General features: G+C 40.7%; 2 protein-coding genes across 2 annotated transcripts; one reads left to right on the top strand and one right to left on the bottom strand.

The window, feature by feature from the left end:
* Positions 1 to 6,017: 6,017 nt before the first annotated feature.
* gmpr2 (guanosine monophosphate reductase 2) lies at positions 6,018 to 10,855 on the bottom strand. The gene is made up of 10 exons (XM_080838197.1): positions 10,782 to 10,855; positions 9,554 to 9,676; positions 9,337 to 9,456; positions 9,099 to 9,182; positions 8,781 to 8,954; positions 8,405 to 8,486; positions 8,034 to 8,140; positions 7,770 to 7,812; positions 7,513 to 7,672; positions 6,018 to 6,972 (listed from the first exon to the last, which is right to left on the bottom strand). The coding sequence occupies exons 2-10, from the start codon at positions 9,638 to 9,640 to the stop codon at positions 6,786 to 6,788; spliced, it is 1,044 nt and encodes a 347-aa protein (XP_080694323.1). The 5' UTR covers positions 9,641 to 9,676; positions 10,782 to 10,855; the 3' UTR covers positions 6,018 to 6,785.
* Positions 10,856 to 11,484: 629 nt separating this feature from the next.
* Positions 11,485 to 13,074, top strand: LOC308364928 (ubiquitin-like protein NEDD8). Its single transcript, XM_080838213.1, has 4 exons — positions 11,485 to 11,620; positions 12,022 to 12,069; positions 12,182 to 12,264; positions 12,364 to 13,074. The coding sequence occupies exons 1-4, from the start codon at positions 11,603 to 11,605 to the stop codon at positions 12,467 to 12,469; spliced, it is 255 nt and encodes an 84-aa protein (XP_080694339.1). The 5' UTR covers positions 11,485 to 11,602; the 3' UTR covers positions 12,470 to 13,074.
* The last annotated feature ends 551 nt before the right edge of the window (positions 13,075 to 13,625 follow it).

Here is a 13,625-nt window from a genome sequence, read left to right as displayed (position 1 = left end):
TGCGGGAATTTAACTCACTCAATAAAGCTAACCCTAATGGGCTACTGACAAACTGTCAAAAAGGGCTTTAGTTTTTGAGATACCCCTACCGGAGGTAGAACTAAACCCAACCATGTTTTTCCTCATCTCTAAGGGCTCCCATATATGAAATGGATTCTTGCATACAAATATTTTACTGCAAAAATGGTTAAATTGATAGATATTGTTATACACCCCAAAACTAAAAAAGAACTCAAATATAGCCTGGCCGTATAGGAGTTAAGTTAAAATATGTATATGGAATGCATAGTCAGGGTGCTATGTCCCAATATGTATGAGGTGTCCAAAATGAAAGAATTATAAACATTGACACAATCAAGTCTCCAATCAAAAGCGAATTATCAGTGGTGAGACGAATGTTGACAAATTCAATGTTACTGCAAAGTAAGTTACATGAGGTAAGTGCTGCTCTATATTTATGATACATTTAATAATGATACATTTCATATGACACCTTTGACTATAAATTGAATATGGAAACAAAGATTGAAATCGAAAGATAACACCTTAGCACACACAGCGTTTTCAGAGAATCGAGCTATGAACAAAATATAAGAAGTCAGTAGGGGAAGTCATATTTAGGGCATAGATTCTAATATGAACAGAAAGGCCTGACGTTATTAGGACATATCTTTGCCTAAAAATAACCTAACTATGCCAGTAAGGGAGATCAGGGATTGACCTGTCTGTCTGAATCATACGGAAATTACCCAATCCACTGTAGTATAGTGACTATACCACACTGCTTATCTACAGGAACACACTGTTATGCTAGGTCTAGGGTGAGGTCACTCTGACACGTTACATTGCCATAGCCATAGGTTTCCCGTAAACTTGTGTTGATAACAACATAAACATTTATGAAGTTGTTATAGACAGAAATTACACGTGAACATCATTCTGTTTCAAGATCAGAAAACAGACGCCCATCAAGACCATCACCAAGAAGCACCAGAAGAATAATAAATCAGGTAAAAGCCAACCCACACATCACCTCTAAAGAGTTGCGGACCTCTCTGGCAGCATCTGGGGTAAATGTATATGCGTCTACAATCAGACGAAAATTGAAAGGACATGACATTCATGGTTGGGTTGCTTGAAGGAAGCCTCTGCTCTCAAAAAAGAACAAAGTTGCCAGTTTCAACTTTACCAGAGAGCACTTGGACAAACCAAAGGCCTTCTGGAAGTCCATTCTCTGGACAGAATAGTCCAAAATAAAGTTATTCGGTCACGATCAAAAGAAGAGAGAAAAGACAACAATTTTCGTCTGATTGTTCGTCTGCAACTCTTTAGAGGTGATGTGTGGGTTGGCTTTTACCTAATTTATTCTTCTGGTGTTTCTTGGTGAGGGTCTTGATGGGCGTCCACTTCTAGACAGAGATGCGTTCATGTTGAATGCCCTCCATTTGTAAATTATTTGTCTTACAGTGGAGCTGGAATCTTTTGGAGATGGTCTTATAGCTTTCCCAAGACTAATGGGCTGTCAGTATCTTCTTCCTGATGTCCCTGGATATCTCCTTTCCTCTCGGCATTGTTGATCTGTGTGGGTTCACCTTGGCACTACAGTAGTTCGGTTGGTTTCCTCTCTCTTTTAATCTGTGTTGCCCAACCCTTTTCCTAAGGATGTCCCATTTGATTGGTTTGCTTAATTGACTAATTAACCACCCAAATATCTTTAACCAAATCTGTTACCTACTGGACTTCACCAATTCAGCTGGGGGTTCACTTACTTTTGCACATACTCTTATTCCATGTTTCATGTTTCATTTTTGGCTACTCACACAATTCCCTCCAAACCAGTACCTGCAATTGATAAACATAAACCTGGCATTTCATCTATGGAAAATTGTTGATGAAAAAATAGAAAAATCATGCTAAAACAACAGAAAACTCTTAACTGCTCAAGGGGTTCACATACTTTCAAGTGTGTGTGACTATATATATATAAATATATGTATATTTATTTATATAAACATATAGACCTTTAGAGATAGAGTGTAGGTTATAGACCAATAAAGAGTGCTGTCTGAAGATCGATTTTACACAGGGGGAAGTTGAGTCCTTACTTCTTATCATTTCATTCCCTTGTACCTTGTTCCGCTTAAATTGTCAGCAAAAGGAGATAATCCTTGCCCCACCTCCTCTTACTTGACAAGTTGCAGTATAGTATAACTCTAATCATGTTAATAATCCGTTGTAGGATGAGCTATTGTTAGTGATTGGGAACAGGACAAAAAGAGGTGAGCTAGAATCCTATGGTCCTATGAGATACGCAAATAGCATACATTGAAATAGTGACTTTCTGTTGAATGTGTTAAAGACACTTCTATTCCAAATGGGTTACAGTGTAGCACTAAACATTGTGTTAATTAAACATCCGATGACCTACCTAAGGTTTTATTGAAACCTTTCGGTTAACCTTCTCTACAGCATCAAAAAAAGATATACATCTGTACGTTTCAGATCTGTATAATAAGACCAGGTAGACTGTTTGTTTGATGTCAAAACCAAACTAAGTAATCAGATAGCTTACTTGCCATCAGTAACATTTTAGACACAGTGATATCGACTGAACATAACACCTTAATGTTCTATAACAGTAGACTTAAATAGAAATTGGAATAATTTGCTGCTTTTCTTTGTCATTTCAGCCCTTCATTCAAAGAAACTACACTTGGCTATGACTTGGTTAAATATTAACTTGATATTTAGCTTGATTGAGATGTTGTTAGCTTTATGTTCTTCTCCAGGTTCCTGATTGGTTGTGGGAACTAGGGTAAGTTTTACTGAGACAGTCTACAGATTAACTCAGTAATACTGTGCACTTAACACAGTTGTGTGTGTTGAGTGAAAAACTCAACACTGAAAAAAACTAGACAGTTTTGCGCTTAAAAATTTGGCAAATCGACACCGTTACCCAATGAAAAAGTAAAGGTCCTAAAGGATTAACCAATCATTAACTTATATTACTTCCGTGGAAACAGATCATTTCTCTGTTCCGGTCAGGTGACTGGTCTTATCCTATCACCAATTATCATTACGGCCAAGCTGTCAGTCATAAGACAACACCTAGTACTAGACGACACCATTTCCACCATTGGAACAGAAGGGAAAAAACAAGAGAGAAACAACGGGGGAATTCAAGAAGCCCAAGAATATTGAAATACCAAAATAGGTAGATAACAAGAAGAGGTTGAACAAAAATAACAGAAAAGAAAAACTTACCTGGACTAGTTTCAATCAAATAACACACACCAGGAAATACTAACCAAGACACATAAAGAAGAGGTTGAACAAGATTAAAAGTACTAAAAAGAAGAAGACTGCATTACTTATCAGCTCTCTCCTCTGAAGACACCAGAATAAAAGGATCCACAGGCCAGTATGTCTACTGCACCAGAGATCAAGCAGGAGTTCCAACCAGTCCTTTGCGACATGTGTCTGGACAAGCAGATGCCTGCTCTGAAGACTTGCCTCAAGTGTGAGATCTCCATGTGCGCTCAGCACCTGCAGGCCCACCTCACCACACCGGTCCTGCTGCAGACTCATCCCCTGACCAAGCCCATTACTCCTGGGGGCCTGAGCTCCGGTGCCGTCCGCTGCCCTGAGCACGGCAAACTCCTCGAGTACTACTGCTTGGACGACCGCACCTGCGTCTGCGTGTCCTGCTCCATCGAGGACCAGCACCGACTGCACAACATGAAGACCCTTCCCAGTGCTCACAAGGTGCTGGTGGAGAAGCTGAGGGAGGAACTTAAAGAGCTGTCTAAGCGAGAGATACAGGGTAAGGCGCTGAAGAGCTGGGAGACCGAGGAAAGGAAAGCCCTGAATGTATCTAGTGAGTGCCTTGTGAAGGGTGTGTTAGCTTTGCGTGAAATTGGCTTGACCAAAGTGCAAAGCTCGGTCTCAGCTCGCCTAGGAGCCATCCAAGCAGCTCGACAGAACATAGAAGCGGCCCTGTCTGAAGAAGATGCCCACCTGTTTCTGCAGAGATTTGCAGGGGTGCACGAAGCTGTGGAGAAAGCCCGAGCTGTAGACTTCATCCATGGACTAGAGGAGGAGGCAGAGCGTGGAGAGGTCGTTGCTGACATTCTCAAGAATGGTCATCAGGCCATGGAGAATGTGAGAAAGCTGGAGACAGATCTCCTGGTCCTGGTTGACCCAGATAATCAGTACTGGGGCAGAGATAGCCGTACAAAGGTGATGTTTAACACTCAGACCATAGGGCAATATTGTGTTGTATCTTCAGATTTTAAGACGCTGTTTTGTCAAGATCACATACAAGATATCTCACAAAGAGTTTACTTCCAGAATAGCACAGATGATGATCTGTACTGGTCAATTCAGTTTTCTGAGAAATATGATTGGAGTGTTGGCATTTGTGCTCCAAATCTTCCTAGCAAGGCTTCTGCTGGGGATACTCTGCGTGGTCCACTTTATGGGCTAGAGTGGAAGAACAAAAAGCTTTCAGCTCATAGTGCTTTCATCGCAGACAAGCAGAACAAGTTTGGGCTCGTTGGGGAGGATATACAGTGCCCACCCAAATCCGAATCTACTCCACAGGGCGTGGACTTTCCAAATAAACTAGAGATCCAGTGGGATTGCTCCTCTCAGTCACTGTCCTTTTTCTCAAGGGGTGAATATGATAAGCTGATTTGTCTGCACAGTTTAGACATTGACAGCAGCAGTCTGTCACACAATCTACGCCCCTTTGTAACTCTGGAGAAAAGAAAGGATCCAGCTTCCAACAATTCTTCTGTGACCTCAGGGTCTATGTGTGATTCCTATGGCCAAAGTAGAGGGAGCTCACCATGTATTGATTTTGTGTGTGCTGTTAATGAGGATGACTGGATCTGGTCCACCACAAAGGAAAGGAAAGTGATTTAAAAAGCAGAATGCATTTTATTTTTCTGAAAGTTTAGATTCGCATACTGCACCTTTTGTTTATTGTTCTTTTACAACAGAAAATCACTGAAATAATCAAAACCTGATGAAAAATAATGGTTTGCTTTTGGGGATAAGGGGCTCTTGAAACGAAATAATCAAACAAATCTCAGATGTGTATGCCCTGCTGTCTGCCGATTTGTCTGAAGCCAGTTGTGTTGTATTGCTCATTACAAGTGATGGAGATAATTTTCAAGCACTGTAAATTACTTAAGAATATATGAATCAAGTGCCTTGTATTAATATATTCCTTTGATGAATCATGTGCAGGAATATGGCTTTTCGGTGTGTGTGTAACTTAGATTATTAGGTGCCACTTAGTCTGCATATGTACAAGAGCATGTTGAGACCAGAGGTCATAAGAAGGGTCGAACTGTACTTCTTCCAATCTTGTGCAAAACTTCCATCCATGCCTCGGACATCAGAAATCCACCACACCACGTGGTTTTCCCTGCTGAACGCTAAACTTCTGTCTATATAAACCTTGTGTGATGTGTTCATCTTTGCTTCACTCTCAGCCTTGAGCTGGGAGTGAGCCCGATTGCAATTGTTGTTTGTCTAATAAATATACTTATATGCAGCTCCGCAGCTCCTGAGGAAATTAGGGTGAATTTTCACCTAACAACAAGTTTTAGTGTGCTTTACCTTGTTGGTGGTCATCTTTGCTTAAATTATGTCCGTTCAAAGCCACAATCTTATGATTTCACTTAAGTCTGACTTACCCACCTAACTATTAGTCGCATTTAGTGTTATATTTACTCACTAGCCTCATTGAACAGATTTTTGCTGGAGAACCCCTTTTCCTCACTTAAGTCGAAGTGTTATACGCATATCGTCACACATTAACAAAGCATAGTTACATTTGTATCCTTTGAAACCGTATGGAAATCTGATGCATAAGAATGAAGACCCAACATATTCCATTCAATAATTATCTGTTGAGAACTGACCAAGAAAGTACTGTCTGCACACAGGAAAAAATGTACAAAATGTGATGATTTATCTCATGGAATGTTTATTTCTGGATTGGGGTACCAAGGCAGAATCATGAGGAAATGATGACTCCACTGGAATGAAGATATAATGCAATAAAACAAACATAAACTGCATAAGAAAGGTGAAATAAAATCTAATTTGTGAGTCAGTAGTAAGCAGTATAACATCAGCATATTCTGAAAACATGCATGAAATAAATCTCAAAACAAGGAGAACACTTTACTATTTATGGTCCATATTACCATGCATTTCTACCACTGTAGAGTTTTACAGTCTTAATAACATCTCTTAAAATATAACAAGTCTGGTTAAATATGTGACATATGCATAGTCAACAGTCCATTTAGAGAGATAAAACTTTAACGCTTAAAATGGAAAGATAAGGCGCTATTTTGAAGAATTGGTTGTTTGAAAGATGAAGTCTAATGTACAGACTGTGATGACTTTAAGCACAGTCTGCTTGAGGTACGTTCTCTTGTCCCAGATGTGCCAACTGAGGTGAGGTGAGGCCTGAAGTTTCAAATTACTCTGACTGGAAGAAAGGAGGCTAGACAAAAGCCCAGGAGACGGGATAAAACCTTAAAAATACTGACAAAGATTAGAATTCACTAGTTTCAAGAGAGAGTCAAGGAATTTCCCCCCAAAAATAGAGATGAACACATGTGATAATAATGGGTATTAATATACGGTTGGTTGAAACCTGAAGTCCCCCGGTCTCCTCTGCTAAGCCTCCAATCGGTTACAGATAACATGGTGGTGCGGCGCGGCACCACCGTCCTGGCGCTCCGGCTCCAGACTCCCAGGGCCTAGCTGTCCCCGAAGACGGTGTTGAGCTGCTGGGTGACACGGATGAAGGTGGTGCGGCGGCTCAGCTCCTTCAGCTTGGCCGCGCCCACGTAGGTGCAGGTGGAGCGAACGCCGCCCAGCACATCACGCAGCGTCCCCTCCACAGGGCCCTTGTAGGACACCTCCACCGACTTCCCTTCAGATGCCCTATTGGGAGGTGGAGGGACGGCTTTTAGGGGACCTATCACAAGCATGCTGCCATCACAGCCACTGTACCCATAGTTACCATGGCATGGAAATTTAAATCCACATTTAAAAATATTCTTATATACACAGTTGCTGTGTGTTTAAAATATTGACAAACAGCACTGTCTTAGTTCTGCTATGCAGGTGGACACTTACTAAAAATGAACAGTTATTAGCAGTTATTACAACAAGCCTTCCTTTAAATAATGCATTACAGCACCTTTGTTGTAACATTTAGTCCAAAATACAACGGTAATATCATACAGTTCTCCTTCAATATTGTATTAACATAACACATTTAAGTTTTTGATGTTGTACAAACCACCTCATTAGATAACGTCTTCTGATTATTTCACCCTAATCCACAGTCACATATCACAGTTTGTCATCAGCGACCTCTGAGTCCAATAAGCTCCTGGATGAAAACTGTGGTTGATCTAACCTATACTCTGATCACTAGAGTCTAATAAGCTCTTGGATGATAACTGTGGGTGATCTCACCTATACTCTGCCACCCCTCCGGCATGCTTCTTCATGGCTGTGTCGGAGCTCATGCCGTAGAACTGCTTGTACTTCTTGCCGTTCTTCTCGATGACTTCGCCTCCGCTCTCATCGTGGCCAGCCAGCATGCCACCGAGCATGACAAAGTCCGCCCCCGCACCTGTCAGTTACATGATACTGCCAATCAGATTTCATGAAGGAGATAGATGGGGCCTATCACTGGGACGATTATGTTTCTCTGAGGAAAGCAAACTCACCAAAAGCCTTGGAGACATCACCAGGGCAGGTGCATCCTCCATCCTTCATGGTTAGCAAGCAAGAAGAGGGACATAGATACATACATGCATACATAGATACATTAATTAGTTTAGCCTGTCCATATCATCTCATTCAACAAGTTCACAATGTAACAGGAAAAAAAATGCTGTCCCCCTGTCATTTATTTTTTGACATATACATACAAACAAACACACACACACACACACACACACACACACACACAAAGACACATACAGACTTACAGAGATAATATGTCCTCCAAGTCCATGGGCAGCATCTGCACATTCAATAACAGCACTCAGCTGGGGATAGCCCACACCGGTCTTCTTTCGAGTGGTGCACACGGAGCCTGGACAACACCAGAGACAAGTGGACACAAAAGAAGAACTGGAATTAGGACATATACACAAATATTTTTAAGGACTGGTAAACAGAGTCCATGACGCAATAAAGTTGTTTAGCCTACAGGACAATATGCATGTGGAGAGTGCACAAATACAGAGAGGGATTCACAGATTCACATCTGAAGACAGAACTTTTTTATGTGAGAAAAAAAAAACTGAAAAAATTGAAAAAAGACCAGAACCACCAAGTCCTGCTCTGTGGACCTCACCTGGTCCAATGCCCACTTTGATGATGTCAGCACCAGCTAGGATGAGTTCCTCCACCATTTCCCCCGTGACCACGTTCCCAGCCTAAAGAATAGTAAAACATTTTAAAGACGAGGTGTTGAATGGCCCACTAGCTTTTACTTCAGTCACTTGATCACAAGCATGGAAAACACTGAAATCATCAGTTGTGTTTTAAGATTTAAAATCCTTTGTGAACAACAGTTCCTACGGCTGCGAATGTCACACCATCCATCAATATTGCTGTAACCCTCTAATGGAAATCTCTATTATAAATATAGCATGCTTTATTATGGATGTTGGTACCAGTTTTGATTCGTTACAATAATTTCAGTTCAACACATACAGAGGCACACTGACCATGATGGTGTGAGTGGGGAATTTCTGCCGCACATCTTTGACAAAGTGCACAAAGTGCTCGGAGTAGCCATTGGCCACGTCCACACAGATGTACTGCAGCTGAGGCACAGCTTCCACTATGTTCGTCAGCTTCTCAAAGTCCATCTCACCTGTACCAGTACTGACGGCCAGACTCTGCAGAGAGGGTTGAAGGTGAGAAAAAAATACAGAAAAAAAAAAAATACAAAACAGAAAGTGAAGTAGGATGAATGCCAAATACCAAATATATCTACTATATACAGTACACAGCAAATTACTTTAGGCAGTCCTGTGTTGTACCTGTAGGCATTCTGGATTTTTGGCTGCAAACTCTTTCCAGTCGTCGATAGAGTAGTGCTTGTGGATAGCAGTGAAGAGGGTGAACTACAGGTTGAAAGGATAAAGACAGTCAGGGAGCCTTTTAAGTCGCCCGATCACGTGATAAAGAGGGACAATACGGACATGATTGGATACAACTCAGTAGCTACTTTGAATAGCCATACACCCATTATCACACAGCAGAAACTGTAGTGCTAACCTGGTGCAAAGCCAGGGCCATTTCAAAGGTGCCCACAGTGTCCATGTTGGCCGCTATGATAGGAATGCCACGGTAGTTGCCTTTTGAGTTTCTAAAGCTGAAGCTGCGCATGAGGTCAACCTAAGACAGACAGACAAGGAACAGTCAATACCTTCTATGGCGTTTGCACAGTTATGAAGTAATAAAGTGTTGCCTACACTTTAGCTCATCTGTGTACCTCACTGCGGGACTTCAGAGTGCTTCTCTTGGGCCGGAGCAGCACGTCCTTGAAGTCAAGCTTGATGTCATTCTCAATACGAGGCATGGCTGCTTCAGCGGATGTCCTTAAGACTTTATCTGTCTGTGTTGGAACCAAGTGTAAGACAAATAGATATGTAAGCCCGCAGTTATGCAAATAATTCATCAAGGATAGTAGAGATATGTTGAAATGAACAACATAACCTACAAAATAACAGCTTTATTCAACCAATGGAAAAATGCTCTCCATGCAATGGTGAGGTTTAATAAAAGTAGTTTGAAAGGATTTTTTTTTTCAAGTTGTGTTTTTGTCATACAGTACCAACCTTTTGTATGAATGAATCAAAACTTACAAAGTTCGAAAAATTGTTTTATTGACTTTTAAGTCACATGGTTAGCATGTGTCAAGATCAGTGTCTAGCTAGCACATGATGTTTTGATGTTGTCCGCAAGCTCAGCAGCCATATCAAAACAGACCACAGAACCGTATGCTTCAACATTTTAGTGGAATATGGGTCTGTTTTACTGCTTAAAGTAAACAAAGCAGGAACCAATATTTTTAGACCATGACAGGCTAAGGATAAATTGTTGGCTTGGAGCTGGCAGCATTATTCCGGGAGCCAGCAGAATCTTTGGGGGAAGGGGGGTTGTTGTTCGTTAGGAATCTTTCACATGTGAAAGAATGGAGAGGGGAGCTATGTCATTTTGGGATGTTTGTGCGCCTTTCAGGACACCTAGGTTGCCGTTTACGTTCACTGGAGTGACAACAGTCATAAAACAGTTGCAGTTTTGTACAATAAGTACTCGTTTAATAAAGGTTTGTTGCACTGCAAATGGTTCCATTCTTCTCACACTGAAATATAGACTGAATATTATTAAGATCTGTACCACCAACCTGTATCAGTGGTAAACTTTGACTTCCTTCATCAAATAAATATTGTGATATTATATGATATGTCATATGTAATCATCTTTTAATGGTTGGGTAAGTAGCCGACAGATATAAGTTTAAGATATATTTAAAAAATGGTTAGTCTATTAGTACAAATAATTTCTGAGTAAAAGAGAAATGCAAAAAGTGCTGCAGCCGTCGCCAATCTCCCTCTAGATGTCAAACCAAATGAGCTATTGCACTCTCAGCATATAGCTATAGCACTGACCGGGTGTAAACATACTATTAATTTGCAGACAATCACATAAGATTCTACCTTAGACGAAAATCCGTCTGTCCTGGAATGTATGAAGAAATCCTGGACCAACTTAAAACCGCAGTGCGCACACTTCAAGCTCTATTTCCGCTATCGCATGCATGCTGGCAGGAACATTTTTAATGTGGGAGCTTTTACCATAGATATAGAAAGGGAGCTACCCCATTGGCCGCGATTGTATGTCGCCACCATGCGTCTGCGCGTCCACCATATTGGAGCGGTCAATTGAGACATGCAGACTTCTCTACTTAATCGACTGTAACTTGTTGACATTTATAACAATTGTGTTTATTTGCCAAGTATACTTATATGTTTACACCTACCTGGAACTTGTTCTGGTGAGTAGGTGCATACAGTAAACATAAGAATATGCAAACACAATAAGTACTACACATAACATACAATATACAAACGCAATAAGTACTACACATAACATAGAATACACACACACACACACACCAGCATTATGCTCAATACAGAAATGATGTTGTAAAAGAAACTACAACGAATCATTTCACGGCCATAGTCGTGGTGTTTTGTTGGAAATGTTTTTAACAAAAGTTAAAATTAGTTTACATGGAATAAATTGATAGTATTGACTTTCTGCTATTTCCACTATATGCTCATTATTCTTTGCGGAACTCTTTATTTCCAACTCGTACACAGTAGGACATGTTTTTGTGACACACAGGAACTAGGTTAACGATTTTCGACACTGAAGTTGGGCCAGAATTCTTTCAGTGGATTAAACAGTTATATATTGTTCAAGCTAACTACGGCTTGTTGTACATTGATGTGTTTAAGCACAATAATACGGCATTATGTTGATCAAAGTTAAGGTAAGACAAAACAGCATTTCAACGTTAAGATTCAGAGACTGCTAGCTAAGCTAATCTATTATAAGGTTATCATTGGTCCAATGAATGCTGAGTACAGGACAGAATAACACCTAGCCTAGCCAGTGGCAAAAGTTACAGGGGCGGACGAACATGATGGGATTTGTGTAAAGTAGTCATGGTTAAGTAACCACGTCGTAGCTATGTCACTTTGTAATCTCAGATATTGTTTCCATCGTTTATTATTTCGTGAACTTCTAATTCACCAGTTAGACATTATGCTAATGGTCATAGCTAGTTTCAGCCTGGTTAGTTCCATAGAGTTAAATTAGTTAATTACTAATAGTTTATGCAATACTGTTTTGTATGTTCCACACTTAATTATCACTTCATATGTTTTCTAGACACTCACTGGTAAAGAAATTGAAATTGATATAGAGCCCACAGATAAGGTAAGTTTGCAGTGCACATCTCTTGATTATTCCACTCTCATTCAATGTTGCTCTCCACTAGTTCATGAAGTATTTGTGTTTATAAGATGTCTGGGCAATCTGTTTATTTTAGGTGGAGAGGATCAAAGAGAGAGTGGAGGAGAAAGAGGGAATACCCCCTCAGCAGCAAAGACTCATTTACAGTGGGAAACAGATGTAAGCTTGTCATTCTCTAATGGAACTGTAAAACTGTGATATTTTCATGGCGTATAATGTATCTCCTGACTGTCTGGCTTACCATGTCTTCTCTTTCAGGAATGATGAGAAAACAGCGGCTGATTACAAAATCCAGGGGGGCTCGGTATTGCACTTGGTCTTGGCCCTACGAGGAGGATCGGTCTGTTTGAAAAATTCAAAGTGACCTCCGTGTTTACCTTATAATCACTAAAGCTGACTAAGTCAGTACAGAAGTGTTGGAGTGGACGCTTCGACACTTTATTTTTGGTCTTGTCTGAATTATTGTTGATTGCTGCAGCCATTTGCAGGATGTCCAAGTCAGCACAAAAGTGCGATACCTGTGATTTTGGGCTTGCACGTTGCATTTAATGTTCTTTTTTTTAGTGCTGAATGGAGTGGCTAGAGGTTTATATTGAACCGTAGAAAAACACAGTGCTTTTGACCATTTCTTTTTGGCGGTGTGATCTGAAGTCCAGTGCCTGGTTGAATTCATATTGGGTCTAATGTGCAATGTTTTTCATTTGTATTATGTCTGATCAATTTAGTTTGTTTGATCCCCTGACAGAAACGTCTCCTTCTCACGTGTATGAGAGGTGACAGTTTGTGGTATTTAATTCACGCGATCACAGTCAGTGAAATTGGCTGGTGGCGTGAGGGTGGAAATGGCTGGACAAGTGCCATTTGTCAATAAAAAGAAAGAATGAAATAGCTTGATGTTTTTTTGTTTACCTCATCGTATGGGTTTGAAATTTGGTGTGGCAGGACATTTTAGTCAAATTCTGAATCTTCCTTAGGTCCCCTTTTTTTCTGCTTATGTGTCAGTGTGATTTTTCTCAGACCTTGTCTGGCTCATTGTCATGCCACTCATTTCCAAAAGGGGGAGCTCTTCTACCTCAAACTCCTCGCACACTACAAGGTAATAGCACACCACAGACACTTACGTTTCCATTACGTTTCCATTTACAGATTTATTTATCTATATACAGAACATTTAGGTGAAAACAATGATCTCTGATACATTCTCTATCTAAATAAAGCGATCATGACTGGGAACAACATTCAACATTTCACACACCTCTTACATCATCTCTGCGGTGAGTCACAATCATTTTGTGAAGGGGTGGGTGGGTGTGTGTGTGTGTGTGTGGGGGGGGGTCACCTACTTAACTTTATTTGAGTACTACATGGCTTTGAAAGTCAAACAAATTAGTGTCAGGCAATGTGTGTGTCCATAGCACCCGTGTTGGCCATTAGAGCCTTTGTCTGCAGCATTTGTTTGGTTTGTGAAGGCAAGTTATCGGTGTGCAGTCAAGCTCCCTTAGTCAGCACTATGAGTGCCC

The sequence above is a fragment of the Sprattus sprattus genome (genome assembly GCF_963457725.1).
Source record: "Sprattus sprattus genome assembly, chromosome: 5".
NCBI lineage: Eukaryota > Metazoa > Chordata > Actinopteri > Clupeiformes > Clupeidae > Sprattus > Sprattus sprattus.
This window is presented reverse-complemented; position numbering and strand designations above follow the sequence as displayed.